The 22,564-nt window shown below is 57.5% G+C and overlaps 1 protein-coding gene across 6 annotated transcripts in view; it reads left to right on the top strand.

The window, feature by feature from the left end:
* NLGN3 (neuroligin 3) overlaps window positions 1-13,749 on the top strand; it is a 104,200-nt gene extending 90,451 nt beyond the window's left edge. For 4 of the 6 annotated variants that reach the window (XM_037909200.2, XM_037909198.2, XM_043522564.1 and 1 more), the window contains 2 exons: window positions 5,425-6,214; window positions 9,557-13,743. In XM_037909200.2, the coding sequence (XP_037765128.1) occupies window positions 5,425-6,214; window positions 9,557-10,397 (1,631 nt within the window). In that variant the 3' untranslated portion in view covers window positions 10,398-13,743. Of the gene's footprint in view, window positions 1-5,424; window positions 6,215-9,556 lie in introns of all 6 variants that reach the window. The other 2 variants (XM_037909199.2, XM_043522566.1) reach the window with 1 other exon arrangement.
* The last annotated feature ends 8,815 nt before the right edge of the window (window positions 13,750-22,564 follow it).

Genomic DNA, 22,564 nt, shown 5'->3' on the forward strand with positions numbered 1-22,564 from the left:
CTGGCCCTGGAGCACTGGTGCTTCTGCTGCCATTGGTCTTTGTATGTGTGATCAGGGCCCCCTTGGGCTGGGCAGTGCACTAACAATAACCCTGCCCCAGAGACTCTGGGGCAAGACATGGCAGGAGGGTGGGGGGGAGAGGAGGGCCACGTGGGGCTGGGCTTCAAAGATCAGAGCTGCAAAGATCAGGTGGGTATAGGCTTCCTAGGTTTTACTTTAATAATATAAGTGATCAAGAGCTGTTAATGAATCACTAATTAGTGCATCCTCTCCCAGCACTGTGAAAGGCAGAAAGGGACATGCGCTGTACCAGGCTGCCCTGGGGAAAGCACCCCCCAATGTAATACATTGAAATCAAAGTGGATTCCTTGCCAGGAAACAAACCACCAGCACTGTCTTTACCCAGCAGACACTCATTAACAAGCAGGAGGGTAATTGCTACTGCATAGATTTTAAAACCGCTCCCAACCCCGTCTGGCAGCCAGAACCTTAAAGCTGCCGCAAACAAGAGTGGCTGAGAAAATAGACAGCAGCTATCCCAGGCAGCCACGCACGCAGAGGAGTAAAACACCCTGTCCTCTGCACCATACACATCAGTCAGGGACCTGAGAGTCCCCCTGGAACGGCCCCCACAGCCTGGGAGCCCCACCCAAGATAAAGAGCCTGCAGTCTGCTGATGTGGTGATGCCATCACCCACACGAGGGTTACACCTCCTGGAAACAGCAGCCTGAGAGTTCAGAACTAGGGTCTGTCTATACTGCAGGGGCAAAACCACGGTACTGCAGGCGTGCTGCTGTAGCGCTGAAGTGTGGATGCTTCCTACAGCGCCAGAGGGGGTTTCTGTCAGGGTGGGTAACCCACCTCCGGGCGATGGAAAAACCCTTCCGTCAACCTCGCCGCGTCTCCACGGGGGCCTAGGTCGCCCTAACCCACAGCACTCAGCGTGATATTATCACAGCTCGGAGCAGCAGAGCTAGGTTGGCATCGTTTTCAAAGTGCAGCCCGAGCCTCAGTGTTTTGAGGGCAGCAGCTCGCCAGGGCCTGGCCAATGCACTCCAGCTCCCAAGATGGATGTGGCATGGGGAGGGGCTAGCAGGCACTGCCCACATACTTCTGGGGTGGTTTCATTTTGTCTTCAATAATGTAAATTCTCCTGTCCTACCACTCCCTGTGCTCCACCCCCTCTCCAGCCCCAGCCCCGACATCCTCCTGCCAAGGAAAGACAGTTACTGCTGAGATGTACTGACGGTCGCCGTCCGCGCGTCTCGAGAAACCCCAACCCCCATGTTCTTACCAAGACAGTAACTGAAATATCCTAAATCAGACATCCCTGGCCCTCCAAATACAATCTCTTGGGGGCCTCAAGCTGGCTTTACAAGGGGAAGCTCCGTGGACCTCTAAGCTATAAAGAAACCATGAGTTTGAGCCAGCCCTCCAGAGAAGTACAGCTGAAAACATTCAACAGCACAAGCCCACTGCTTCCGCTTTATGGGAGTGAACAGCCAGTAACGCTGACTGGCACAGTCCCCTGGCAACCCATGAACCAACCTCCTGTGTGCCCAGGGCCTCCAGCACCAACAGCTGCTGAGCAGAACCAGGCTGGTTCCCCTGCAAAGAAACCCTCTGTGTGCCCAGGGGCTCCAGTGCTGATAGCCACTGAGCACCGGGGTGGTTCCCCTGCCCACTGATGTATAGAGAACAATATTCAACTTCTGGCACCAAGTCATCTGAAGCAGTAAATGCTCCCTGCCCTGCAAAGCACGAGAGGGTCAGAAGCTCAACCAAGTCAACCCCAGTGCCCACATGTGCCATTGCTCCCCAAACACCAGTACATGTTTTTGTCATGCAAAACTAATCCCAGAAGTGACAGTTCCGGTCCCCCTGCCCAGAGCAATTGCGTGCCTAGGCCCCTCCTAACTCTGCGTGTGGACCCTGAAAGCCAGCTGGTCACTAACCAGATGCAGATGCCCCAAGTGGGGGAAAGCCCAGCCCTATTCTATTGGGATGTGGTTAAGAGTCCTGGGAAGCAGTCCCTTGCTCTGAGGCTCTGGACACCCTCGTCTCCACTTATTCAGACTTTTCTTTCTCTAATTTAAAAAACCCAAAGAAATTCCAAGAAAACCTGTTCCTGTTTGCCACCGTGAAGCTCCTGCCATCGGCAGTGTCTGCTGAGCTGGGCACTAGCCCAGCCTGCCCTGCTGAGTGAGTTCTCACCGTCCAGGCTCTTGGGACCTGTTGAGATCTGCTCCCACAATGTAAATTGCTGCGTGCCAGAATGCTGCGTGTGCTTGTGAGCCTTGGGGAGGATGGCAAAATACTCCGGGCTGCACACTGTCTGAGTTCCCATTCCCCTAACGGTAGGCCACAGCGATTGTGATTCATTGCTGTGGCTGAGGGTGGGGAGGGGCGTGGTGCGTAGGGGAGGGAAGCCGGCTCTGGTCTCAGACCTGCCTCTGTTGGCCCAAAGGACATTTTGACTATTTTCCTTGTAAATTTGCTCTCACTGTGTAGGGGCTGCAGCCCACGTGTGACTGCAGCACTTGCCGGTGTAACTGCACTAACATGGCTAAACAGAGCAGTGAGGGCGCAGGTGCTACAGACCCTGGAATTGCGTCTTCACTGTTACTGTTACCTCTGCTGCAGTGGCAGCTGGGATTGCCGCGTAGCCATCCCCCCGGGGTTGGAGACTGCCCCCCTCTCAGTGCAGGAGGAAGGCACAGCAGGAATGGAGGAATTGGTAGCATTCCGTATACGGCAGCTCAGTATCCTGGGCGCAGGGTTGCCCCTGTGCACTGGCCGTACAGTGGAGCTTTTCAAACCAGGAGGGAGCACGTCAGAAAACACATTTACACGTTAAAATCCTCAGCGTTCGCAAGGAAAGTGTTTCCACAGCCAGGAGGGAGTTGCCGCAACAGGTGAATCTCTGCCCAGGCAAGAACGCAGGAAGGCAAGAGAGAACCTAGTCTGGCTAAAAGGCAAACCAGGAATCCAGCCCAGACGGGGCCAAGAGGAAGGAGCATAAACGAGGGCAGAGGAACGGTGGACATTAGAAGGCTAAGGGCTTGTCTGCACACAAAGGTGCCTACGCTGCGTGTCCAGTGTAAGCAGTACAGCCTTGTCCTGGGGTAGCTGTTCCTGGATGGGCAGGGCCTGCGGCACGTTCACTACCTGGCTAACTGAGCCACCCTTGGGAGCGTGCTGGTAGAAGTATGTTGTTAAAAAGTTACTTCCCCCCCGCCATTATATTGGCACAAAAATCTGTGTGTACAGGGTTGTGAAGCATAAATAGAAAGAAAAAGAAATCTATTTTCTGAGCGCATACAATCAGGAGCCTGCAAGAGACTCAGTGGGGCTGCTGGAGCAGCAGAGAGCAAGGTGAAGATTGGGGGTGGCATGGGTAAGGATGGTCACAGTGACTTTACACATACCCATGCTCCTGGATGGGCATCATGGACCTGGTACCCTCCAGCGTCCAGCCTCAGCCAGAGCTCAGCCTGGCTGGGGCTGGGAAGCAGCTTCCTCCAGCACTAGCTATAGAAGGGCTTCTGCGCTGGAGCTAGGGAACAAGTGTCAAGGGATCACAGCCCCTTGCCCCCTTCCCTTTGTGCCGAATGGAGGGCGTGCTGGCTAAGTCCTAGCTAGGTGGGGGCGGGCCTGCTATGGAAAAGGCCAAGACCAGCAGCCGCAAGTAGCGTCAGAGTCTGGCACCTGGGCAAGCGGGGCCCCTGGGCAAGCGGGGCCCCTGGGCCAATCCCATGTGGGAATCCCAGTCTCCAAAGGGTCCCCTGTAGTCCAAGCAGCCCTGCTCCCTCCTGCTGCTCCCAATAGGACCCCTGGCCGGGGAGCTGAGCTGGGACGGTTCCCTGGTGCCACACAAAAGGTATGCTGGCCCAGGGAAGTTAATGGTAGTTGGTAGGACAGGTGTCAGGAAGCTGCCATGTCACCTTAGTCCTGTCGCCATTGCACTGCTGGCAGGTGCCACGACAGAGTTGGGTTGGCAGCATGGGGGACACAGCGAGATCCCCGTTGGGCCAGGTCCCAGAGGGGCTGAGCTCTCAGCTCCCCCAAGGCTCTCGTGGCCTGAGAGGCGGAGGAGCAGAGAGCCCCAGGGTGTGCACTCCAAGCCCCGTCTCCTCCCATCTCAGCCCCCGCAGGCTCCATTTCCTGGGAGCCCTTTGTATTCTGAGCACAATTTCCATTGATGTGGAGCTGGAGTCTGGCCATGCATTCCACTGCCTGGGCCAGGGCCTTTGTGGCCCTGCTTTCCAGGGCAAGAGTCCACTCCCTTCTGTGTTCCCTCCAGCAGAAAGGCCTCCTTTGTGCCCTGTGAGGCCTGCATTGGCAGCCAGCTGGGCCCAGCTGGGCAGGAAGTATGTCGTGGGGGGCGGGGGGAGAGTGATGGTACCCAGTGGGAGCAGCTGAATGGGACATGCAGGGTTAAGCTGCCCTAGCACAGGCTTAGCTCTGCCAGCTACCAACACTGTGAAGGGTCGTGCCAGGGCAGAGCAGCTGGAGGGATTCTCTGGTGCCATCACGAGCTCTCTTCAAGACAGGTGGGCGGGAGGCTGCTGGACTGCAGCAGGGCAGGAGCATCACCCCCTTCCAGGGCATAGCAGCTCTGTTTTCTGCTTTGCCTGTAGGCTCTGTGGGGCCAGGCCCCAGTTGTGTAGCACTGAGCATGCTGCTGCTGCAGGTCACAGGCATGGTCCCACTGTACCTTGCGTACCTGCAACTCTGTACTCCTGCTGCTTGAAGGGACGTGCTAACAAACGCAGGCGGAGACAGTGTAGACGTGTGTCTGTGCCCAGCCCCCCAGGGAGCTCTGCCCCCTGCTGCAGCTTGTCTGGCTGTGCTACAGCGGAATTGGTGAGGTGCACGTTTCCCCTCTGCAGCGAGTTACTCTCTTAGCTGCTTGTATAAACTCAGCCTGTTGCAGAGGAGACACTGACTGTGTTTGACAGCACCTAGCGCAGTGGGCCTGGGAGCAAAATCACTGGCAGCACTGTAATTGTCTCAGGCACGGGGGGCGGACAGACCAAACCCATGACTTAGACTTTTGAGAAGTTCCTGTGATTGTTGGGGCCTGGGGGACGCTGCATTAGATGTAGCCCTGAGGCAAGCTGTCCATGGGGCTCTGCATTAGAGAGCCTTTAGGTGCCCATCAGTCAGACTCACATCTCACTCTTGCCGCACCAAGAGAAGGAGAGCAGGAAGAGGCCTGCAGGCAATGTCCCATGCCCCCAAGGGTCCAGTCCTGCATCATCAAGGGCCTCTCCTGAAGCTGGGGCCCCTGCTTCTATCCCCCCATGTGAGATGATTGTGTGTTTGGGGGCTCCTACACAGAGGAGCTGGTTAGCCCCTTCTATGCTGTGCCTAGAGTGCCCCTGCCATGAGCTGCCATTCATGCTCCTCTTTGCCTGCAGGTCTCTTCCAAAGAGCCATCATCCAGAGCGGCTCTGCCCTCTCCAGCTGGGCAGTCAACTACCAGCCTGTGAAGTATACCAGCCTGCTGGCCGACAAGGTGGGCTGCAACGTGCTGGACACTGTGGACATGGTGGATTGTCTGCGACAGAAGAGTGCCAAGGAGCTGGTGGAGCAAGATATCCAGCCAGCCCGCTACCACGTGGCCTTCGGGCCCGTCATCGATGGAGATGTCATCCCGGACGACCCTGAGATCCTGATGGAGCAGGGCGAGTTCCTGAACTATGACATCATGCTGGGGGTGAACCAGGGTGAGGGGCTGAAGTTTGTGGAGGGCGTGGTGGATCCTGAGGATGGTGTCTCGGGCAGTGACTTTGACTACTCTGTCTCCAACTTTGTGGATAACCTGTATGGCTACCCAGAGGGGAAGGACACTTTGCGGGAGACCATCAAGTTCATGTACACAGACTGGGCAGACAGGGACAACCCCGAGACACGCCGCAAAACCCTGGTGGCCCTGTTCACTGACCACCAGTGGGTGGAGCCGTCAGTGGTGACGGCCGACCTGCATGCCCGCTACGGGTCCCCAACCTACTTCTACGCCTTCTACCACCACTGCCAGAGCCTCATGAAGCCCGCATGGTCTGACGCGGCCCATGGAGATGAGGTGCCTTATGTCTTCGGGATCCCCATGATTGGCCCCACTGACCTCTTCCCTTGCAACTTCTCCAAAAATGACGTCATGCTCAGTGCCGTGGTGATGACGTACTGGACCAACTTCGCCAAGACTGGGTGAGGGATGCTGAGCCCTCCCTGGGCCTGTGTGTGTGTCTGTCCACCTCCCTGTGTGTGTCTGCACATGTGCGTGTGTGCATGCTCCTCCCTCTGTGTGTGTGTGCCCGCCTCCCTCTGTGTGTGTGTGTGTGCACCTTCCTCTCTGTGTGTGTGTTTGTGTGCATGCCCTCCCCATATGTGTGTATGTGCATCCTTGTGTGCATCTCCCTGGACCTGGGTGTGTGCGTGCGCGTCTCCCTGCGCATGTTTGGTTGCGCACCTCCCTTCCCCTGGGGGGGTGATGTGGATGTGTGTGTGCCATCCCTCTGTGTGTGTGCATGTGCCCCCCCCCGTGTGTGTGTCCACATGCACCTCCCGTGTGTGTGCGTGCGTGTGCCTCACTCAGCTTTTGTGTTAGTGTGGCAGGAGAGTGTGTCTGCACACCTTCCCTCTGTGTGTGCATGTGTTTGCACACTCACACTCTGGGGTGCAATCCAGACTAATAAGGGTTGTGTCACCATCAGCCCCATAACCTGGGGGGGTCTCAACATGCTTTGCTGTTACAGCTCCCTCTCACAACCAGCCACCAGCATGCAGGGCACACCCAGAGTGTTTGTGTGTGTAACGATGCTGGTTCTGGCAGGACCCAACTGAGAGTGTCAATGCAGGACAAATTGCTTAAAATAGGACAGTTACAGCCCAAGGCTGGGGTTTTTCCACCTCTAAGGCAAACCAAACCAGCCAGACAGAGAGGACTTTGGTTTTACCCCACTGGCGAACCACAAGTCACACAAGCAATTCCCTTAGACACTCCAGTTTCCCAGTAGCCCCACCAGTGCCACTCTTTATGGGGACGAATGGTTATGAAAACCAATACCCCAGTAAAAGAAAAAAGGTTCTCTCAAGCCCAAAGGACCAAGCCCCAGACCCAGGTCAGTATACAAATCAGATCTTACCCACAAATCACGCTGTTGCCAATCCTTTAGTCTCTAAAATCTAAAGGTTTATTCATAAAGGGAAGGAAATATAGCTGAGAGCTAGAATTGGTTAAATGGAATCAATGACATCCAGTAATGGCCAAGTTCTTGGTTCAGGCTTGCAGCAGTGATGGAATAAACGGCAGGTTCAAATCCAGTCTCTGGAGAACATCCTCAGCTAGGAGGGGTCATTCAGTCCTTTGTTCAAATCTTCAGTGTAGCCAAGTCCCTCCAGAGGTCAGAAGCAGGATTGAAGACCAGCTGGAGGAGCTGCAGCAGCTTTGTATACTCTCTTGCCATGTGGTCTCTGCTTTCTGTGTCCCAAGGACAAGCTGCCCATCCCATGGCCTGGAAACACCTCAGAGTTCTGTCCCTAGGCAGGTCCCTGCACACCTGGCTGAGTCCCCAGACGTGTCTGCCTTCTCTCAGTGGGTCAGTTGTGTCGCTGATGGTCCTTAATGGGCCATCCAGCAGGCTAGGCAGAGCTGACACCAGCTTGTCTGGGGTGTCACCCAGAAGCACAGCACGAGTTTGAACTACAGACAGTACAGAGCCAATAGTTATATCTTTAAATACAAAAATGATACATGCATACAGATAGCATAATCCTAACCAGCAAACTATAACCTTGTCTTAGACACCTTATTTTGACCCCCTTTGTACAAGATTTGGTGCCACTACAGGACCTTGGTTGCAACAATGATCTATACGGTCCCAGATTATGTCAATAACGTCACAGTGGGTAGCTGGAGCCCTGGTCTAGCAGCACTCATCCCCCAGCCACACTCTGTCTGCCACAGCCTTGGTTGGTACCTGTAGGGTGACCCTGACATACAGCCAGTCCTGAATTTTCCCCCAAAACGTGTCTTCTGCACCGTCCAGTTCTTTCCCGGGCAACTCAGATATTAGAGGTCCATTGCCCCTGTAAGGGGTCAGTGCACAACAGTTTGCTACTTTAATTGGCATTCAGTGTCAACACAGCACTGGATTAGGTCTGCTTAAAACACAAACCTATTTATTTAACTACAGAGAGCTAGATTTTAAGAAAGAATACAGGTGTAAGGCAGTAACATGAGAAATGGTTACGAGAGAAATAAAGCTAAAACACTTTCCAGTAACTAAGACTTAATGAGCTAGACATGGCCAAAGAATGGCCAGGTAACTGGTGATGGCCAATCAACTGGTGATGGCCAATCAACCTGGCAACAGTGTCTTTGAGAAACAGGCTTACCCCCTCCCCAGACTTGTCTGGTAAACACATTTCAGTCGTAATTTCATCTTATGTTCCTGACTTTACATAGAATGTGGCTGCACACGTCACCATGGTATTATTGACCAGTGAGTTACTAGTTTTCAAATGATACCTCATAAGGCATATTTTGTACAAAGATTATTACAGTGATGTGTAGGGTGTGAATGCAGGGGTGCATTCGGTCACACACTTCCCTGTGTGTGTGTGCGTGTGTGCACACCTTTCCAGAGGAAGGGGGTATGTGCTCCCTCCTCATGTGCATGTGTGCACTCCCTCTGTGTGTGTGTGTGTGTGTGTGTGTGTGCATGCCGTCCCTCCCCGCACTGTATGTGCGCATGCTCCCTCCCTGTGTGTGTGTGTGTGTGTGTGCATGCCGTCCCTCCCCGCACTGTATGTGCGCATGCTCCCTCCCTGTGTGTGCGCACCCTCTCTCTGGGGCATGCGGGGCCCTACCGTATTCTAGGGCCAGGAGTCAGGCACTAGGGTGAGGATCCTGCCCTGACAGGAACTCCTCAGGGGGGCGGGCATCACTGCAGAGCCTTCTGCACAGGCAGAGCCTTGGAGGGGTGACATTTCTTGAGGCACGGCAAGGATGCTGGGAAATCCCACGAGCAGAGGCATGGGTGCCATTCGGAGGGGTTGCTACACTGCACTGGGTTAGCATAGCCCCTCAGCTCTGATTGGAGCAGCCTGGTGCTCAGCTGGGTCAGTCACCTACTTGCCGTTCTGGAGGGCTGAATCCAATGGAGATTTCACAAGAGCCGGGATGGGGGTGGGTTTAGCTTAAGCCCATGTTACACATTCACCCCTTTCACTGTCTGCGCAGGAGTCCCCTACTACAGTCAGGTGCCCCGCTATGGCAATGAGGGGGAAGCATGAGACCCGAGGTCAGAATCAAGGAGCATTGGCAGAGCGGGGCCAGCAGGGGCTGTGGGTCAGGATTGATGAACACCAGCAAGGGCCGTTCTGCGCTATCCGGGGCTCTAGTGCACTGGTAGTCCCTCTTCCTATGGGCAAACCAAGCCAGGGCTGGGCCCCGTCTGTGCGTGGCTCTCCCAAGAGCTCTGTGCAGCGCCCTGTCTCTACGTGCTTCTCCAGTGCCACATGGACGGTTTCTGTTGTGTTTCCCAGGGACCCCAACAAGCCTGTCCCCCAGGACACCAAGTTCATTCACACCAAGGCCAACCGTTTTGAGGAAGTGGCGTGGTCCAAGTACAACCCTCGCGACCAGCTGTACCTGCACATTGGCCTGAAGCCGAGAGTGCGAGACCACTACCGAGCCACCAAGGTGGCCTTCTGGAAGCACCTGGTGCCCCACCTGTACAACCTGCACGACATGTTCCACTATACCTCGACCACCACCAAAGTGCCACCGCCAGACGCCACGCAGAACTCACACATCACCCGCCGGCCCAACGGCAAAATCTGGACTACCAAGCGTCCAGCCATCTCCCCAGCTTACAACAGCGAGAACCCCAGGGAGAAGTGGAGCCCGGAGCAGGAGGCTGGAACACTGCTGATCGAGAACCCCCGGGACTACTCCACCGAGCTGAGCGTCACCATCGCTGTGGGCGCCTCCCTGCTCTTCCTCAACGTGCTGGCCTTCGCCGCACTCTACTACCGCAAGGACAAGCGCCGGCAGGACACACACCGCCAGCCCAGCCCCCAGCGCAGCGCCCCCAACGACATTGGCCACACGCCTGAGGAGGAGATCCCCTCCCTGCAGATGAACCAGGCCCATCACGAATGCGAGTCAGGGCAGGCGCACGACGCCCTGCGGCTCACCTCCCTGCCCGACTACACGCTGACCTTGCGCCGTTCCCCAGACGACATCCCTCTGATGACCCCCAACACCATCACCATGATCCCCAACTCCCTGGTGGGCCTGCAGACCCTGCACCCCTACAACACCTTTGCAGCAGGGTTCAACAGTGCGGGGCTCCCGCACTCACACTCCACCACCAGGGTATAGCTCCAGGGGCTGTGCCCACCCATGCCCGCACACACGCACGCACACCGGGGACACAGGCTGGGGCTGCGGGAGCTGACCGATGCAGACTGGGCAGCACACACAGATGGACCCACCCGGCGGGGCAGGGCGGAGCAGAGCCCCAGGGCCGGCAGGACCCCTAGTGCGAGACAGGTGGGCTGCTCGCCCCTCCGGCTCGCTCTTTATTTTGTTGTTCTTATTTTGTAAAGTGCTTTGACTCTCCATGTGCAGAGAGGGCTGACGCCAGGGCAGCAGGGCCCAGCCAGAGCGGTGCAGGAGAACGGACAGCAGAGCAGGTGCAGAGAGCGTCACGCAGCCCTGCATGCTGCATCCCACTGGAAACCCCCATGCAGGACAGTGAGAAGGACCCGCCTGCCCCCTGGCCTGTACATGGCACTAGAGGACTCTGCACCCCTGGGGAGGTGGTGCCTCCCGGAGCCCTCTTCCCTACTGCCCAAGTACATTGGGGACTGGCTAGGAGCTGTCCTTGGCATTCTCTTTCCATTGGACCTGTGGGGTTGATTGAAATTTGCCATTCAAAGTGCCATGGAAAAGGCTCCAGCACTCTATCAAATTGTGGTGTGAAGCAGCTGCCTTGGACCACTGGCACTGGTGGGTGGGCTCAGTGCCCGGGTTGTTGCTGGGTGGGTGGACTCAGTGCCCAGTCCGGCGCTGGGCAGGGGGGTTTGGTGCCTGGTCCAGCCCCGGGCAGGCGGGGGTTCAGTGCCTAGTCTGGCGCTGGGCGGAGGAGCTCGGTGCCCAGTCTGGTGCTGGGGGGGTGGGCAGGGCTCGGTGCCCGGTCTGGCGCTTGGAGGTGGGGGTGAGGGCTTGGTGCTTGGTCTGGCACTGGGGGGGGGGCGAGGGCTCAGTGCCCAGTCTGGCAGGCCAACCCTAGGTGTGGGGTCAGCACCTCTGCTCCTCTTGCTGCAGAGAATCTCTTTTGTGTCGGTCGTGTCTCTTTGCAGAGATGTTTTTAAGCAGATCTTTAGTTCTTTACACACTAACAGAGTCACTGCGTTTTGTCCTTTGTAAAGATTTTAAACCAGGTGTTCTTGATATAAAGTAAAAAGCCAGTTAGAATCTCAGCGTGTGCCACGCTGCTCCCATCAGCCAGGCCCCCGCTCGCTGCCTTCCCAAGAGAGACCATCTGTGCCATGCCACCAAACCAGCAGCCTGGCCAGCAGGGCACGTACCCGCGGGACTGCCATGCAGCCCTCTTTTCTATTTTTGATATTTCCCCTCCCCAGTTGTTCATGTCTGTGTACTTCAGCCAAATAACGTGTGTGCTATGGCCCAAGTCTGTGATCGTCGTTCTGCGCGGCCAACAGCCATTGCCACCCGTCACACGCCTCGTCCCCACCGCACCGCCCGGCCTAGGACCCCTGCCCCTTCACTGATACCCCGCTACACCGCACCTCACTGCTAAATCCTGCTAATGACCCTCCATCCCCATCATTCGCTGGCTACCCCACCGCCCAGCTCCACCGTCTCCTCCTCTGCCAACTCCCCGCCCCATCCCCTGCCGGCCCCCTCCCCGCCATCCTCTGCCAACTCCCCCGTCCTCTGCCGGCCCCACCCCCGTCTCCTGTCAGCCCCCTTCCCACCATCCTCTGCCAGCTCCCCCACCTCCTGCCAGCCCCCTCCCACCCCATCCTCTGCCAGCTTCCCCTCCCCACCATCCTCTGCTGGCTCCGCCCACCCCCATCCTCTGCCAGCTCCCCCACATCCCTGCCCCCGTCCTCTGCTAGCCCTGCCCCAGTCCTCTACCGGTTCCCCCCCCCAACACCAGTCTTCTGCCAGCTCCCCTCCCCGCAATCCTCTGCAACTCTTGATGTTTTTCACCACTGCCGTTGCCATATCTTACTGCCCTCTGCCAGTCCCATTGCTGCTCCCATCCTTCGCCAGCCCTGTTGCCTGCCACGTTCTGCCTCTGTCCCTGCCTTGTGCCTCTGGCTCCACTCTGCCCCTGTGGGAGCTGCTGTGGGTCAGTGCAGGGACACGGGGTCAGCCAGCTGCACAGGAGAGCCCTGGCTCACCCAGCCTGGTGTGGAGAGGACTCAGCTCATGCCAGGGGGAGGGGGCCACCTACTTGGGTAGTGCAGTGAATGGTGTGTGGGGGGGGTCACACAGTATGTGGGGCTCAGGGTAAGTTTTATTGACATCTCAGCTCAGTCCTTGCTAGACACTTCTCTACCTCCCAGAAAGACCTCAATGTTCTAGCAGTCACCACTCAGGAGTGGCCAGGTCTGTGGGGCAGGATGGAGGGGCACTGTCAGGGCTGTGGGGGAGTCCAGGGCTGGGCTAGCAGGAACATGTAGCACAGCTGGGTAAAGTTGGGGTGATATGAGTTTCTTCCATTCTCAGCACTGGAGGACTCTGCATGGGGCAGCCCCGGGGGAGCAGCCCTCGAGCCCAAACACAGCTATCGCCCTGGAGGGGGAGAGACCCATGGCTGCATTGAACCCGGGCTGTTGGACACAAGCTGCCCTTGGCCATTCCCTCCATGCGCGGGAGCACTGAACTGTACACCATGGCTGTGCCCGAGGATGCCCCCCTAGGGTGCCAAGGGAAGGGGGGCCCTGGCAGAGGCACCCTGAGGCAGCGCCTGCCCACATGCGAGCTGATGCGGCATGCTCCAGGCATCAGTGTCCGGACACAAGCGGGCTCGGGGGGTGCAGGGGTTGGGCCCCAGCCAGTGAGAGGCCAGGGGCTAACCCACTCCCCCAGCAGCTCCGCAGAGCAGAGCATTCTGCGCCAATGGCTAGGCCCCTCCTGCCTCCCCCTGCATGGCTGCTGGCTGACATGGGCACGCTTCGCTCGCTCCACAGGACCAAGCCAGAGCTGCGGCCATGCGCCTCCCTCCCCCTGGATCTGCCCCCCACCCTCCCGCCACCCTTGGGCTCTGCTCTCTGCGCCTCCCCCACAGGGCCTGACTCCCACCCCAGGGCTCTGCCACCTGATCCCGCCCCCCCCAGGGCCTGAGTCCTCTCCTCCCCCCAGGGCTCTGTGACCTATTTCCTCCCGCCCCATCCCAGTTGGGTCAAAGGAGACCAGAGCCAGGCCCGGCCCATTCTGAGATGGTCGGCCAGGTGTGCATTCCCCATTTCATGCCATTGAGGGCAATGTAGGGGATCTCCCCAAAAACGGGGAGGGGCAGAGCAGGGCCTTGGGGCAGGGAGGGCACGTGGGGGCAGAGCAGGACACCAGGGCAGAGCAGGCGATGCGGGGTCTCGGGTAGGAGGGGGGCTTGGGCAGAGCTGTGCTGAGTGCAGAATGTATTTATACCATCACCTGCGCAGAGTAACAAACTCCAAATAAAACAAATGCTATTTTGAATAGTGTGGCATCCTGTGAGCTGTGTGGGAGGCCGGGGAGGAGTCTCAAAGGCCAGCTGGTGGCTGGGGAGGAGGAGGCCACCAGAGTCTAGCGGGGGGCAAGGCAGGTCAGGGACTGGGCAACCACAGCCCAGCATGGGGGGTTCATTGGCATTTACCAGCGCCAGCTACACAGGCCTTGTGCCTGGTTTGCCACGAGGGGCCTTGGGGAGCAGCCCTCAGACAGCGCCATTGGCAGCAGGTGCTCGCTTTGCATGGGGGGGCTAAGAAGGGGAGCGGGGGGGTCTGCATGGGGCGGGAGGGGAGCTACTGAGCCATGGGGTGGCGGCTGGCTGCAGGCTGGGGTGGGGGGGTCCAGTGTCTTACATCTCATACACTCCCCAGCCCACTCCCGGGCACCACTGCAGCTGCTCCAGCCCCTCCAGGTCCTTTCTTGCTGCCCCGGCATGGGTGGAACCATCCAGCAACATGCCACAATATTTCCACTCCTCCCCCCGTTCCACCACCCTGGCATCTGCCCCCCACCACTTCCAGCAATCACGGGTGCTGGGCAAGTAGGCATCAGGCAATTGGCCACTGGCAGCTCAGAGAAGGTGGACGGCTCGGGCAGGGTGGGTCCCTAGCCTTGGCTACACCCCAGTAGTCAGGGTCAGACCAGGCTTTGCCCAACAGGGGCAGTGTCTGTCTATGGCGCTGTGCTGGCAGTTCCCAGATGACTCCCATACTCTGCTGAGCCCATCCCCTGTACCCTTCATCCACCATACAGCCGGGGCCTGAGCCCGAGAGGCCCAAGGGCACCTCGGGAGTCTTAGTTCAAGGCTAATGCCCAGCCCACTGGCCCATCCGTCCTCTGACAGCCCAGCTCCAAAGCCCTGTAGCGCAGCAGCCCCTAGGGCCACTGGGCAGGGTCCCACTGGTGGTGCCCCAGGCAGTGCTGAAGCTGCTAAGTGGCTTTCCCCTCTGTGCTGGGGCTCCCTGCTCACGGAGCAGCCAGGGCCAGCTGCTCTGGGGAGTCCTCTGTAAGGATGAATGGCTGGCTTGGGTGGGACCCAACTGAGAGGACCAATTCAGGACAAATTGCTTCAAGCAGGGCAGTTACAGCCCAGGGCTGGGGTTTCTGTGCCCACCAAGACAAACCAAACCAACCAGACAGAGAGGACTTTGGTTTTACCCCACTGGCTAACCACAAGTCACACAAGCAATTCCCTTAGACACTCCAGTTTCCCAGTAGCCCCATCAGTGCCCCTCGTTATGGGGACAAATGGTGATGAAAACCAACACCCCAGTAAAAGAAAAAAGATTCCCTCCATCCCAAAGGACCAAGCCCCAGACCCAGGTCAATATACAAATTAGCTCTTACCCACAAATCACGCTGTTGCCCATCCTTTAGTCTCTAAAATCTAAAGGTTTATTCAAAAAAGGGAAAAGATAGAGACGAGAGCGAGAACTGGTGAAACGGAATCAATGACATCCAGTGATGGCCAAGTTCTTGGTTCAGGCTTGCAGCAGTGATGGAATAAACGGCAGGTTCAAATCCAGTCTCTGGAGAACATCCCCAGCTGGGAGGGGTCCTCAGACCTTCGTTCAGCGCTGCAGCATGTAGCAAAGTTCCGCCAGAGACAAGAAGCAGGAGTGAAGACAAAAATGGAGGAGCTGCAGCAGCCTTTTATATTCTTTCTTTTGTGGGTGGAAACCCCTTGGTTCTCCCCTGCAAGATCACAGCAAGATGGAGTCTGGAGTCACATGGGCAAGTCACAGGTCCATGCCTGGCTCAGTTCTTTACAGGCCCACGCCATTGTTTACATGTTAGTTTGAACGTTTTCAGGAAGGCTCAGATGTGGATTGGCGTCTCCCAAAGTTAATTGTCAGCTAAGTGTTTCTTGACTGGGCACTTGCTGAGACTGGTCCCTTCTCAAGAAGCTGACCAAATGCTTCACTGAAGCTACTTAGAAACAAAACACACTGAGATACACAAAACACACTGGATGAAGTGAGCTGTAGCTCATGAAAGCTTATGCTCAAATAAATAGTCTCTAAGGTGCCACAAGTCCTCCTTTTCTTTTTGTGATACAAGTACATAGCCAATATTCATAACTTCAACTACAAAAATGATACACCCATACAGATAGCATAATCATAATCAGCAAATTATAACCTTTCCATAGACACCTTACACAACAACCTTTGTAGAATATTTGCTGCAAATATATAACAGGTTTCAGAGTAGCAGCCGTGCTAGTCTGTATTTGCAAAAAGAACAGGAGGACATTCGCATCCGATGAAGTGAGGTGTAGCTCACGAAAGCTTATGCTCAAATAAATGGGTTAGTCTCTAAGGTGCCACAAGTCCTCCTGTTCTTTTTGCAAATATATAACAGTGGCTGCAGCAACAATCTGTACGGTTACCGGTTATGTCAGTAACGTCACACCCTCCATGAAGGGACCTGCCAGCGCCGTGCTGGCTGGGGGCCTGGCGCATCTCTGGGGTGGGGGCAGGGCACGTGGCCCAGCAGCGAAGTCCCAGGCACCTCTGGGTGGCATGAGCCGCCAGAGTTCCAGCGCCCTAAGATCTCCCTGCTGCGAGCTGGCCCCACATGGAAGAACAGGGCTGGATGTTCATATGCCCCAAATGGACCCTGGTGTTTGTGCCCCACCCCTCGCAACGAGCACTGTGTAAAGCAGGGTCTGCCAGTGCCCGACAGCACCCTGCACCAACCAGCTGGGCTGCAGCGTCCTGCATCACGCTCTGTGCTGGGGCGGAGGCAACGGTGGGCATGCTTGCCCATCCCCCACTGGCGCTGCCCCCCCCCGGTCTCACTGTCCCCCCCCCCCATTTATTATCCCAATCACCCCGTCTCTACCCCGCCACTCCTAGGCATCAGTCAGACAAAATCATGTGTGTGTGCGGGGGGGGGGGGGGGGGAGGGGGATTGTGCCATCATATACAGCATTAGAGTTAATTATGTTATCGCCTGCAACAGCTGGGTGAGAGGGGAGTGAAAGATAAATGGGGGGGGGCAAACCAAGGTGGGAGAGGGGAATTGCCCTCTAGCCCCATCACAAATCACACCCCTGCGCCCCCCCATGTCTCCCCCCACTCCCGTTTGCCTCCTTCCACTGCCCCCCACTTTCTTGCCAAGCAGAAAAGCTGCTGATTTAATTTCTTTTTAATGTAATTTCGAACAGAGTTTCCATAGAAACCACTCATGGGGCCTGACTCGCCTCCAATGATTGCTCAGGCCTGGTGAGCCAGAGCTGGGGCCCTGAGCCAAGCAAGGGGCTGTGTCTCTGCCCTGGGGACACAGGCCCTTGCATGCAGGTCTCATTGGCCTACTGCTCTCCAGGTCTTTTCCTGATTTACCACGGCGCTAATGATGTGGCTGGGAGGGGCTACGGCCATCTCGGGGCATTGCGCAGCACTGAATTTCATAGGAATGTGCTTATGCAGCCAATGCACCAAGGGAAAAAGACAGGACCCTCCCCCCCACACACCCCAAGTACCATCTCAGCGTGGACAGGCATGCCTTGCAGCTGTGGCATGTGGGTCCCTGGCTTCTCCTCCCTGGTCCTTCAGCACCAGGGGGGCTAGAGACAGCTTGTTGGGTGTGTGGACAAGAGCAATTAGTCATTAATTGTCATTATTTCTCCTGCTGTTGCTAGCCCCAGCGCTGTGCAGGGCAGTGCCACGAATGCCAAGGCCTGCCCCAGGCCCAGCTAGGCTGCATTGCACCCTGAGTGATGCCAGCCAATGAGCCCAGATGCTCTGGGGCTGGAGGGCCTGAGGTGTAAGGGACGCATGGGTGAGTAGCCACTGGCTAGCGGCGCAGAGCAGCCAGGCTGCACTCAGCGCACAGCGCGGTGGGACCAGGGGCGTCACGACCAAAGGGCGGAGCGAGGAACGCCTCCCTGTAAGCAGCTGTGCCAGGCTACGGCACGCACGGCGAGGACGGGTGGGAGCCCAGCATCGGTGCCAATAGGACCCATGGCCGGACCCACACCCCCCGGTGCTGGACGACCTGAGCCAGCCACAGCCCCAGACCCCTGGGGAAAGTGTACAGGGTGTGTCACAGCATCAGGGTGTTAGCTGAGGGGAATCAGCAGGGACGGGGCAGGGGCTGGCTGCGGGGCCCCAGCGAGGGGCGGAGGGCGGGTTTGCCATGAATGAGGGGAGCCCTGGGAATGGAAGGGGCTGGGGGGCGCAGGCAGGGTTTGCCATGGCTGAGGGGAGCCCCGGGAATGCGGGGGGGCTGGCCCCTGGGAGGGGCGCAGGCTGGGTTTGCCATGGTTGAGGGGAGCCCCAGGAATTGGAGGGGCTGGGGGGGGGGGGGCGCAGGCCAGGTTTGCCATGGCTGAGGGGAGCCCCGGGAATGGGAGGGGCTGGGGAGGGCACAGGCAAGGTTTGCCATGGCTGAGGGGAGCCCCGGGAACGGGAGGGGCTGGGGGGCGCAGGCCGGGTTTGCCATGGCTGAGGGGAGCCCCGGGAATGTGTGTGGGGGGGTGCAGGGCGGGTTTGCCATGGCTGAGGGGAGCCCCAGAGACAGTCTGAGGCCCGCCGGTTCGCCACAGCGGCAATCAGCACAATTTCTCCCTTTCCTTTCGTCTGGGAGGTTGGTGCCTCCCTCAGCCCTGGGGGTGGGATCAGGCCCCCGCAAGGTAGAATGGCCGAGACCTCTGGGATTAAAATGGAGCCTAACGCAAACGTAGTCCTGCCCTGGGGCTCAAGGCTGCCTGGCTCATTGGGTGTGTAAGGAAATGCGGGCACATCCCCAGAGAAGGATGCGGCCACGTGTGCGCGAGGCCAGCTGAGCCCATGGACAGGCGGGCGCTGGCGCTGCCGGGCAGCCTGGGTTTGAACACTGACCCCTGCGGGACCAGATTTCACTGCTCACTAGGGAGCCTCCTCTGCCCCGAATCTTGGCACGGGCCCCTGTGGGGGCTGGATGTCCTGCCTGGCAGAGTGTCCTGTGTGAAGACACACGCGAGAGAGCAGCCTTTGTCTACCCCAGGGCTGGCTCAGTGTTCCCCCATTGTGGGCAGGTACACAACAGGCTGGAGGGTGGGGGGTCAGGGCAAGGGCACCAGGAAGGCTGGTTTGTTATGCTGGGCGATGGGCTTGGGAGGCTGGCGTGTGGGGGGTTAGGGCTGGGAGGCTTGGGGGTTGTCACAGCTGCGAGACACTGAGGGGTATGGGGCGGGGGTCAGGGCTGGGGGCTGTTCTCTTTACCATGCGCCACTCAGACTACATTGCCTATCCCTTACGGCACCAGACTGGGCTAGGTCCACCCAGGTCTGTCTGCTCCCACAGCACAGCCTGAGAGGAGAATTATTGCAGCCAACCTGCCCCTCATTGCTGGGCCCTGGCTGGGGCGGGGGCGGGCCAGGGCCCAGCCCTACGTCAGCCAGCTCAGCAGCTAGTCCGTGCAGCCTCCGGCCGGAGCGGGCCGAGGGAAGGGAAGGGAAGTAGAGGCCTGCGGGCACCAGGCGCAGGAGGGAGCCAGAGGCTGCCTGGGTGCCGGGAGCAGCAGGCTGGGGGAGCCTGGACACGGGCCGTGGAAGGAAGGCCACGGGCAGGCAGCCCGAGAGCCAGGCTTGGCAGCAACGCGTTGCCTCTCGTTGGCTGGGGGCTCCGTAGCGCTGCCAGTCCTGGCTCCCTCCCATCCTCGTCAAAGCCTCCAGTCCTGACCAGCCGCTCCCCCCAGCCCTGGCACCTCCCTTCCCGCAGAGCGGTGGTGAGGGCCCCAGCCCCACTCTGCAGCTCTTGGGGCCCCGCCCTGCCACTGGCCCGCACCCTCCCGCTGCAGTTCCCGCTCCCACGCCAGTCCTGCAGCGCCCCCTGCTGTTGGGCTCGGGCGCAGCCACTGGCCCCGGCAGGGTCTCCCCCCTTGCCATGGAAACAGAGAGATTTTAGTGACCTACTCGGGTGGAAATTGACATCAATCTATTCAGGGGCCCGCTGTTGCCATAGAAATGTGAATGCTCAGACACCGGTCTCCAGCAGCAGGGAGGTCCAGCCAGGGGCAGAGAGTTGTATGGGCCCGGGGTGCCTGGGCTCCAGCAAATTCAGGCCCCCGGGCCTCGGCTCCACCAATGTTCGGGGCAGGGTGTCACCCCCAGCCCCTCCCGCGCGCCTCCCCCCGGACTAGCCCTGAACAAGGAGCTTTAGCAGAATAAGGAACCAGCGTAAATCCCTAAAGCTGATTCTTTCTCTCGCTCTGCTTCACTGCAGAGCTTCAGCCTAGGCCCGTCCCCCCCTCCTGCCTGCAGATTTAAAGAACCACCACACCCCCTCACCTCTGGCGGTACAAACATCTTTAAACAGGAACGAATCAGTCAGCCATGAACCCTGGCTGCTGCTGAGTCACCGTCTCAGCTCTCCGGCGCGGAGCAGGGTCTGGGCAATTGAGTCACTTGGATTATCCCATCCTACAAGTGCAGACATCTGCTTGATAGATTACAGCCGTCTCCTTTAGGATAAGCTCCAGTCCCTGAGGTGTTTTCTTAAACCCCCAGCTCCTGGAGTCATGTGAGACTGCTTTCATTTCAAAAGAAAAAACGGTTACCTACTTTTTATAACTGTTGTTCTTCGAGATGTGTTGCTCATGTCCATTCCATTCTAGGTGTGCGTCCATGTCATAGGAGATTTTTGTCTTAGCGGTATCCATAGGTTTGGCTTGGCTGTGGCACTCCCTTGAGTGTCGCACTCATGTGTCGGTATATTAGGCACCCTGTCACCTGCAGCTCCGACAGAGGGGCAGGAGGGTGGGTAATGGAATGGACATGAGCAACACGTCTCGAAGAACAACAGTCACGAAAAAGGTAGGTTATTTTTCTTCGAGTGCTTGCTCATGTCGATTCCATGCGAGGTGACTCACAAGCGATATCCCTGGAGGAGAGCTCGGAGTTCACGGTCGTGTGGCTTGCAGCACTGCTCTGCCAAAGCCAGTGTTGTCTCGAGCTTGCTGGGTAAGCGCATAATGAGACACGAACGTGTGGCCAGATGGCCAGGTAGTGGACCTGTATCAATGTAGAAGGCCAGCACCCTCCTGACATCCAGGGTGCGTAGCCTCTGCTCCTCATCTGACGCACGAGGCTTTGGAAAGAAGACCGGTAAGTAAATGTCCTGGCCAGTATGAAACTGAGAAACGACCTTGGGCAGAAATGCTGGGTGCAGTCGCAGCTGGACCTTATCCTCGTAGAAAACTGTATAGGGTGGCTCCAAAGTGAGCGCCCTGATCTTGGACACCCTGCGGGCCGACATTATCACCACCAGGAACAAGACCTTCCAGGAGAGAAGCAGGAGAGAGCCAGAAGCCAGAGGCTCAAATGGAGACCCCATGAGTCTCAACAGCACGAGATTCAGGTCCCAGGGAGGGATGGGATCCCAGACATGAGGTAGACATGCTCCAGACCTTTCAAAAACCATGCCATCACGTTGTGAGCAAAGATCGACCTGCCTTGGAACAGAGGATGGAAAGCTGAGATAGCAGCCAGGTGGACCTTGATCGATGACATGGACAAACTTTGGAGTTTGAGGGGTATCAGATAATCCAGGATTTCCTGCAATGGGGCCTGCTCGGCCCGAATATGCTGTTCCAAGGCCCAGCATGTGAACCTTTTCCATTTGGCCAGGTAAGTCTCTCTGGTGGAGGGTTTTCTGCTACCCAGCAAGACCTGCTGGACACGGGCCAAGCATGCCCGTTCATCCGTGTTTAGCCATGTGGTAATCAAGCTATCAAGTGCAGCACTGCCAGCTTCAGGTGCAAAAGGCTGACGTGGTTCTGGGACAGCAGATCCGGCCAGAGGGGCAGCTGCAGCGGGGCGGCTACCAAAAGACTCAGCAACATGCCGAACCAGTGCTGGCGAGGCCATGCGGGGGCTATTAGGATAATTCTCGTCTTGTCTTGCCTGATCTTCCAAAGGACTGTGTGTGTCAGTGGCACTGGCGGGAAGGCGTACATCAGCACCCCCAACCACGGAATGAGAAAGGCGTCTGATAGGGAGCCCCTGCCCATCCCCCGGATCAAACAGAACACGTGGCATTTTCTGTTCTGCCTCGATGCGAACCGGTCCACCTAGGGAGTCCTCCACCTCAGGAAGATCAGGCTGACCGTATCCAGATGGAGTGACCACTTGTGGTGAGATGAGAAGGTTCTGATGAGGTGTAACGAGGCTGGTTCTGGTGGGACCCAACTGAGGGTGCCAATTCAGGACAAATTGTTTCAAGCAGGGCAGTTACAGCCCCAGGCTGGGGTTTCTGTGCCCACCAAGGCAAATCAAACCAGCCAGACAGAGAGGACTTTGGTTTTACCCCACTGGCGAACCACAAGTCACACAAGCAATTCCCTTAGACGCTCCAGTTTCCCAGTAGCCCCACCAGTGCCCCTCGTTATGGGGACAGCTGGTGATGAAAACCAATACCCCAGTAAAAGAAAAAAGGTTCTCTCAAGCCCAAAGGACCAAGCCCCAGACCCAGGTCAATATACAAATCAGATCTTACCCACCAATCACGCTGTTGCCCATCCTTTAGAATCTAAAAATCTAAAGGTTTATTCATAAAAGGAAGGAAATATAGATGAGAGCTAGAATTGGTTAAATGGAATCAATGACATCCAGTAATGGCCAAGTTCTTGGTAGCCAAGTCCCTCCAGAGGTCGGAAGCAGGATTGAAGACCAGATGGAGGAGCTGCCGCAGCTTTTTAATACTCTCTTGCCATGTGGTCTCTGCTTTCTGTGTCCCAAGGCCAAGCTGCCCATCCCATGGCCTGGAAACACCTCAGAGTTCTGTCCCTAGGCAGGTCCCTGCACACCTGGCTGG

Source organism: Chelonia mydas, chromosome 9 (genome assembly GCF_015237465.2).
Source record: "Chelonia mydas isolate rCheMyd1 chromosome 9, rCheMyd1.pri.v2, whole genome shotgun sequence".
In the NCBI taxonomy this organism is placed as follows: domain Eukaryota; kingdom Metazoa; phylum Chordata; order Testudines; family Cheloniidae; genus Chelonia; species Chelonia mydas.